The 8,458-nt window shown below is 44.7% G+C and overlaps 1 protein-coding gene across 1 annotated transcript in view; it reads left to right on the top strand.

Annotated features, from left to right (window-relative positions):
* Nucleotides 1-231: 231 nt before the first annotated feature.
* arhgef38 (Rho guanine nucleotide exchange factor (GEF) 38) overlaps nucleotides 232-8,458 on the top strand; it is a gene marked incomplete at both ends in the record, with an annotated part of 13,938 nt that continues 5,711 nt past the window's right edge. The window contains 9 exons of the mRNA XM_080859090.1: nucleotides 232-454; nucleotides 4,411-4,586; nucleotides 4,971-5,088; nucleotides 6,645-6,792; nucleotides 6,890-6,907; nucleotides 7,040-7,239; nucleotides 7,427-7,560; nucleotides 7,784-7,888; nucleotides 8,025-8,156. Coding sequence (XP_080715216.1) covers nucleotides 232-454; nucleotides 4,411-4,586; nucleotides 4,971-5,088; nucleotides 6,645-6,792; nucleotides 6,890-6,907; nucleotides 7,040-7,239; nucleotides 7,427-7,560; nucleotides 7,784-7,888; nucleotides 8,025-8,156 — 1,254 coding nt within the window. The remainder of the gene's footprint in view (nucleotides 455-4,410; nucleotides 4,587-4,970; nucleotides 5,089-6,644; nucleotides 6,793-6,889; nucleotides 6,908-7,039; nucleotides 7,240-7,426; nucleotides 7,561-7,783; nucleotides 7,889-8,024; nucleotides 8,157-8,458) is intronic.

The following is an 8,458-nucleotide window of genomic DNA, read 5'->3' as shown; positions in this document are numbered from 1 at the left end:
CGCATAGCAGTGCAGGAGAGGGGGCGTGGCCCCAGGTCTCTCCTGTGGCAGGTATGACAGCGGAAGACCAGGAGGAGGAGGAGCTACCTGTGCGGAGCAGGTTGCTAGTGTACACAGCAGCAGCAGCAGCGCTGCACCTGTTGCCCTTCCCAAGCAGGCACAGGCTCTCTCTCTCTCTCCCCCTACCTGGCCCGGCCAGAGAGATCACAGGAGGGGTACGAGGGGTTCACCATGGATCCCAAGGAGGCCACTGGGAGTGAGAAGGAGAAAGAGGAGAAGAAAGAGAAGGAAAAGCCGGAGAAAAAGAGGAGAAGCCGGCTCTTGCTCAGGTATTTAGAGAGGAGGAAAACAGACACCATAGTGGAGGATGACAGCTCCAAAGGTGACATTAATATCGGGACATTGATCAGAAGAAGCCAGTCGGATAAGACGGAGTACAGCGCCAAGCTCAAAGGTAAGCTAACCCTTCGACCCACAGCACACACACATGCTGTCCTTGTGTCGTGCTGGAGCAGTGCTGTAGTCTAGTTTTCTGTGGTGGGTATACTGTCTGTAATGGGTCGGTGCCACAGCTCCCCCTGGCCTAGGTTTTAGTGGAGACATAGGTTTTAGTGGATATACGCAAACCCACGAACGTTTTAGGTGGTAATACGGCGTATACCTGCGTATCACGTAGACTACAGCCCTGTGCTGGAGCTATAGTGAACATAACCCTGCCCACAGGAGAGAAAGCCTTTCATGTTCTCAGGTTCTCCGTTCCTTAATGTGACACCGTCTTGCGCACACACAGTGTGTGTGTGTGTCCTGTGCTTGTTGATGCTGAGCACCTGTTGTGGGTTGTTATGTGACGGGAATGAAGCGATTCCTCTGGGATGATGTCACATATGCAAACCGTGTGCTGGCCTCCGAGCACTAGCGCTTGGCTGGGCAGAGCAGAGCGCTGGCCAACAGGCTGCTGCAGTAAACAAGCTGGAAAAGTGACCTTTGATAGGAACTTAACAATGGCAACGCTTTACTCTGTGCAGGAAGAGTACGTGACATTATTGCATGGAATATGTCTAGTTGCCGGTGCAAGAATAACCAAAGACATGATAGGGTCCACGCTATAAAATACAGTGTACAGTGGATATTGCTGTAATGGTTTGCTTCCTCTAGTCTAGATTTAGTCAGATCAAATCAACCGTGCTGTAGTGCCATGAGACAATACTACAATTGTTTCTTACTTTACACAAAAAACTAGGCCTCAGCACTTCAGGAAAACCTGCCATGCCTGTCTCTGTTACAAAAGTCTGTGTCTCACACATACTTGGAATGCAGACCTTCAGGCGAGCCAGAATGTCATTGTTAGTACTTCAAAAACTATGACGGCGATCTTGTGCCACTTGTTTGTTGGGTATTCATTGTGATTCAATGAAGCCTTGTGATTGGGAATTGTCTGACACTCTTTAGTGGAAGGTCAGTGATTCAGTCAGGTTGTTGTGGGGAAATAACAAGTAAATAAGTTATAGGTCTTATAAGTCTTTTCTTATTGTAATATTGTATTATCACAATGTTGTACCAGCACAATGACACATACCTGTCACAAATATCAGGAGATCCAAATCAGCTGGTCTGTGTTATGTAGGTAAAATAGTGGCAGTCAACAACACATCAGCACTTTTGTTATGCGTATGAAGGCAATACAACATCCCTATCGTACAGAAGGTTCTAGTTTGAACCAGAGTGACTTTGTCCTACTCTCTGGGTCTTACTAGAAGCACAAGAGCAGGGATGACTTCACTACTGTAATGAGGAAATGAAGGACTTGCAGAACAATGACTTCCCTTCACGCTAGCACTGGTTGGTTAGGTTATAATAATTACAACCATTATCTTTTTCTGATGTACTCTCCTTACTTGTCTAGCAGGTTTTCCCAGTGCATCTGAGTTTACAAATCTGCTAGTCATGTGCGTCTTTTTTCGTCTGTGTGTAGGTGTGTGTGTGTGTGTGTGTGTGTGTGTGTGTGTGTGTGTGTGTGTGTGTGTGTTTGCATGTGCGTGTGCGTGTGCGTGTGCGTGTGCGTGTGCGTGTGCGTGTGTGTGTGTGTGTGTGTGTGTGTGTGCGTGCTTGCGTGTGTGTGTGTGTTCATACATGCTGTATGAGATGTCTCCACACTGTGCACATCTAGCAAGGTGAGCTGCCCTTCATCTATAAATCGCAATACAGCTCAACTCGTATGCATACCACCTGCACACGGTCAGCCTTTACAAACTGAGCCAGGCTTCTCTCCGGTACCCAATGAGAGCAAAGGAGATTAGCCTCACACAGTAGTGTTTGGAAGGTTTACTCGCTGGTTAGACATTCCCAAATCTGTACACTGACCTGACTTGACATGATTTCCATCCAAACCAGCTCTCACACTCCATAGGACTCCGTTTGGAGTGTCGTGGTCATTCTAATCCATCAGAGTTCTTTTGTTTTTAGACAGACCCTTGGTCTCTTTTTTCCTCTTGGTGACATGCAATCCAGGCAGGCCCAGTAGTCTTCCGGAGGCTTCTGATAGATCACTTTCACCGGGTCTGACTGTGAAAGGCGCATATCTCCTTTCATGGGAAATCTCTGCCATAATGGAGGGCATTTTGCAGAGCAGATTTATACTGCAGTCCTGTCTTGTTTTTACTTTGTATTGCCCTATACCACACTATTTGAGGACAAAAAGATGCTGCCAAATGTGTTGCCTTTTTTTGCATTCAGATATACAGTTGTAGCTTCAGGCGAAAAAAAGAGGAAGAAGCTCAATGGCTGCTTTAAATTATTTCTTCAGTGAATGTTCTCACGGGGGGAGCCTTTCACTTCTCGTTGAACCTGACTGGGATAGTTTTCACTCAGACATCCAACATTCACACAGTCAGATTTGTGTTTGTATCTATTTTTTCTACTTTTGTCAAAATAATGTTTCCAAACATATCTTAATGTTCATGAGCTGAGCATGAGTCTGTTTGTAAATGGGAATAATGTGAAAGTATTTAGTGTCCGAACCAGTTGAAAAATGGTGGACTCTTGTAATGTGATATGGGTGGAGGTGGTAGTATCCAGTTTAGTCCTATCCTCCTCTGTGAGATTGACAGGCTTATTGTCCTTTTTTTTCGTTCTCAGGAAAGCCTCACAGAATACAACCGCCGCTGTCCCCCTCTAGAATCGCCAGTGAAGCAAATATTTTTATATCAGTGCTTAAAACAGTTGAGAATTGTCACAATTTGAATCAAGATATTATACTAGGAAGTCAAGTGCTTTTGAATGGACACTGTCTTCATGTTACTCATTTACGTTTCAAAAAGTATAGTTATGAGAAGTAATGAGAAGGGAAGTATCTTTAGTGAGAGCTGACTATAACACGTGTCGGCTTTGAATGTGTCCGTCATCATTTTCTTGGATCCCATGACTGTCTACGTCATTCAGTACATGAGGGAGCTTCTTAAGCTGTGTGCAAATAGTGTGCTGTGTGGAGTATGCTAGTATGCAGTGTTTCAGAGTCTGGGTTTGTTCTCACTGGATGTGGGTGTGGCGTGTAGTTGTCAGGTACTTCCTCCAGCTGAAGCAGCTGGAATGTCTTTGCAATGCCATGACATTACATCACCACGGTGATGACTCCTGTAACCTGATACCAGGGCATGTCTGCCAGCCTGCCTGTCTTCCATCTCTCTCTCTCTCTCTCGCTCTCTCTCTCGCTCTCTCTCTTTCTCTCTCTCTCTCTCTCTCTCTCTCTCTCTCTCTCGCCGCAACCCCTGCTGTCTCTCTCTCACTCTCTGAGAGGAGGAAGTATTGCAGAGAGGCGATTATGTATTACGGAAACATCACTCTTCCCTGAACACGCGCTCAGGCCTCGTCTGAAATGCAAAGTGCAGGCAGCGAGAGACAGATTAGCCGCTCTGAGCAACGATAAAAAGAGAGGGAGGGGAAAAAGACAGAACCTGACTGAAATTCTAATGAAGGTGGCTGCCATCCAGTCAGAGTCATTAGATCAGTGTGTGTGTGTGTGTGTGTGTGTGTGTGTGTGTGTGTGTGTGTGTGTGTGTGTGTGTGTGTGTGTGTGTGTGTGTGTTCGTGTGTGTGTCCACAGGCTGCGGTCTGGCAAATACAGAGCTAGATTTATGTGTACGTTTACACCCATCTACTGCTCTATACAATACACAGATTCTGCTCATTATATAAATGCATACGCACAGGTCCTGTAGGTATCATATGATTTTCATTTTTAACCAACACGTTTTTCATATTCATGCGTTAGTGTGAATATGTCCTTAATGTCAACAACCATGTAATATCAAGGTAAAATTCAACATGATTGTATGAATAGCATTCGACTTGTGACGTTATTTTTCATAATTCATATTTTTCTTATCATAAACTGTATATTTCATGCCCCATCAGAGAAGATGGCTCCTCATGACCCATCGCCCCTAGCACTTGACCCCGAGGAAGTTCGGCAGAGGAAGATGGCCAAGAGGGCAAAGGTCATTGAGGAGTTGGTGAAAACTGAAAGTGACTTCTTGACGGACCTGGAACTGTGCATTAAAGAGGTGCTGCAACCTCTTCGAGTAGCTCAGGTACAACCCTGCCCTCTCGGTAGAAAACTACACATCACATTTCGACATATGTAAATGCACCACTGCATAGGACAAATATGTTCTCAACAAATTGAGCTGTCATGTGAAATGAGAAGAGGAGTCAGATTCTTTTGTCATGTATACATTGTGCACCACACTGGTACTTATGGCATTTCACACACATGACTCTAGCTGAACTGTGAAATCACAAACACTTGTGAAGAGTGCCTTCAGTGTTATTTGTTGACAGTATAGATCAGAATCAGAATCAGATTTTAAACAAACAAGAAATTTGACTTGGTAAACTGACTCTCAATGTGCTTACACAAAATATACATTGCAACACAATACAAAACATGTTATCTGTGTTATATCTGCATGTAGGTTGTGGATGTGGACCGCCTTTTCACCAACATGGAGTCTGTGTGTGCGGTCTCCGCAGAGATGCTGCACAGGCTTCAGGAGGCCACCGCGGAGCCCGACCCTCAGGCAGTCCTCACAGGTAACCCCCCAGCACAGTCAGACACCCACAGCCATCACAGACAGGTAACCCCCCAGCACACTCAGACACCCACAGCCATCACAGACAGGTAACCGCCCAGCACACTCAGACACCCACAGCCATCACAGACAGGTAACCCCCCAGCACACTCAGACACCCACAGCCATCACAGACAGGTAACCCCCCAGCACACTCAGACACCCACAGCCATCACAGACAGGTAACCCCCCAGCACAGGCAGACACCCACAGCCATAACAGACAGGTAACCCCCCAGCACAGGCAGACACCCACAGTCCTCACAGGTAACCCCCCAGCACAGCACAGGTAACCCCCCAGCACAGCACAGGTAACCCCCCCAGCACAGTCAGACACTCATAGTCCTCACAGGTAACCCCCCAGCACAGTCAGACACTCATAGTCCTCACAGGTAACCTCCCAGCACAGTCAGACACTCAGGCAGTCCTCACAGGTAACCCCCCAGCACAGTCAGACACTCATAGTCCTCACAGGTAACCTCCCAGCACAGTCAGACACTCAGGCAGTCCTCACAGGTAACCTCCCAGCACAGTCAGACACTCAGGCAGTCCTCACAGGTAACCTCCCAGCACAGTCAGACACTCAGGCAGTCCTCACAGGTAACCTCCCAGCACAGTCAGACACTCAGGCAGTCCTCACAGGTAACCCCCCAGCACAGTCAGACACTCATAGTCCTCACAGGTAACCTCCCAGCACAGTCAGACACTCAGGCAGTCCTCACAGGTAACCTCCCAGCACAGTCAGACACTCAGGCAGTCCTCACAGGTAACCTCCCAGCACAGTCAGACACTCAGGCAGTCCTCACAGGTAACCTCCCAGCACAGTCAGACACCATCAGCCATCACAGGTTTATTTGTTTATTTGTTTATTTGTTTATTTAGAAGGATCCCCATTAGCTCTACCCTAAGACGGAGGGGGGGGGGGCTACTTTTCGTTGGGTCCACATTTAAGACTTACATACAAATATCAAACATTTAAAACATACATTACAATACCAATATCTAACATTTAAAACATACATTACAATACCAATATCTAACATTTAAAACATACATTACAATACCAATATCTAACATTTAAAACATACATTACAATACCAATATCTAACATTTAAAACATACATTACAATACCAATATCTAACATTTAAAACATACATTACAATACCAATATCTAACATTTAAAACATACATCACAATACCAATATAAAAATGTGAAATACAAAAAAATTATGATCATACAATTTTACATTGCAAATATCAAAAATGAACAGAACCCCCCAGCACAGTGAGACACCCACAGCCATCACAGCAGCTTTCTGTTATGGGCTCTTCAGCATGGCTGGGTGAGGTGTTAGGCTAGTCACCTATCTCTGACTCTAAAGCTGAAGTTCACACTTTTGTTAAGGGGGGGGGGAAGTACTCAGTATAATGTAAACATACCACCACTGACAAACAACACAAACGCCTAAAGTGTGAGGGATTTCACCTGCTCTATTTTGTTATTCTTTCACACACAAGGAGAGGTTTTCATCCAAGCCAAAGCTGTGATAGAGGAAGTCTATAAAATATACTGCTATCACCATGACGATGCCAACGCCTTGCTCAAGTCCTACGATAAGGACAAAGACATCCAGCAGCACTTCAGGACATGTATAAGTTCACTCAAGTAAATATTGACATTCTCATTATTTAAATTTCAGTGTCAGACTTTTAAAACATCATCACGCAGAGTAATATTCACTGTGTTCAATTTCATTTTACAGGCAAATATATGCTCAAGAGTAAGTACACGTTCTTCCAAACACATTTATTTAAGAAATATCTTCCATACGGGTGTGAATATATTCCTACAGATATCTTTATATAGGCTGGGGCTAAGGTACTAATCTCTGCCCCTGAATGTTTTACCTCAGAGGAAAATCCAACCTGCTGGACATGGGCTCGCTCCTCATCAAGCCAGTCCAGCGGATCATGAAGTATCCCCTGCTACTGGCCGAGCTTTGGAAGGCCACACCTGAAGACCACCCCGACCACCAGCCAGTGCAAGAGGCCCTCGCCACCGCCAAGATCATCAACCTGAACATCAACGAATTCAAAAGAAGGAAAGACATTGGTGAGAATCTGGACAGTCAGCAGGCGTTCTTAGTGACAATGACACAAGCCAGTCACCTGCCTCAATGTATCTGTACTGTTTTTCTCCCATTTTTTTTTTTTTTTTTTTTTTACATCACAACCATTTTAATGAATGAGAAGGAGTGTTATGTGTGAGTCACCTGTGGACTACCCTCTGTGTTCTCTAGTGATGAAGTACAAGAGGAGCGATGAAGAGGGCACCTTGAAAGGCAGGCTGAACAAGTTCAACATCCACTCCATCAGGAAGAAGTCTGATAGGCTGACAGGGCACCTGAAGCTGCTCACAGGGTCGGAGCCGCAGGTCACGACACTCTCTTTATCGATGTTTGTTTGTCTCGTGTCATTTGCATTTAAGGATACAAATTGTATCTATTGTATTATAATAATTGTATTTATTGATGTTTGTTTGTTTACATTTACATTTAAGGATACAAATTGTATGTGATTTCATCTTATAGACGTCATCTTATTTGCCTCACAAATTATCATTTTGAATGACAATCAACACTATTTTTTGTGTCCAGGTTCGAGACTACCTGTTTGATAAGGAGGAGAAGCTGTTCCGCAGCTTGGAGAAGGCTGTGAGAGTGCTGGTCAAAAACGTCCTGTATTATTTGCAGCAGGCACAGGTACTCTCTCATAAAACCACTTTACTGTTAAGAAGATTATTCTTGTTCTTTGTAAATTATGACAAAAAATATGAGTTTTTTTTTGTTTTCTCCGCCTGTGTAAACATAAAATGCTCCTCATTTCTTCCCTCTTCAGGAAATGGTATCCGTGACGGCACAGAATGCGCATGAACTTGAAAACATTATGAAGGATCCAGACCTAATCGAGACCAATGGGTTTCACAGAACCAAGAATGATACTACTTCTATAGACCCCTATAAGCACTTTGTGAGTGGTTTTGCTCAATTCATATCAGTTATCAGCCATTAAGTGAGTTTGAAAAGATGTATGGATGAAATGTGGATGACATTTTCTTTATTGGCCCCATCTACATCGCTCTACTTCTTCCTTGGCTTCTTTCATTTTGCTCTGCTTCTGTCTTCTCTCCTGTCTGTGTGCGTCCGCCTGTTGGTGTCTTTGGAGTCAGTGTCAAACTCTAACGTTTGAAGGGGTTTATCTTCATGTACATCTGCATTTCCTTCCTTGATCAGATTTCTGTCTTTGCTCACGTCCTCATAACTGGAGGGTGT

This window comes from Sprattus sprattus, assembly GCF_963457725.1.
Source record: "Sprattus sprattus genome assembly, chromosome: 20".
NCBI lineage: Eukaryota > Metazoa > Chordata > Actinopteri > Clupeiformes > Clupeidae > Sprattus > Sprattus sprattus.
This window is presented reverse-complemented; position numbering and strand designations above follow the sequence as displayed.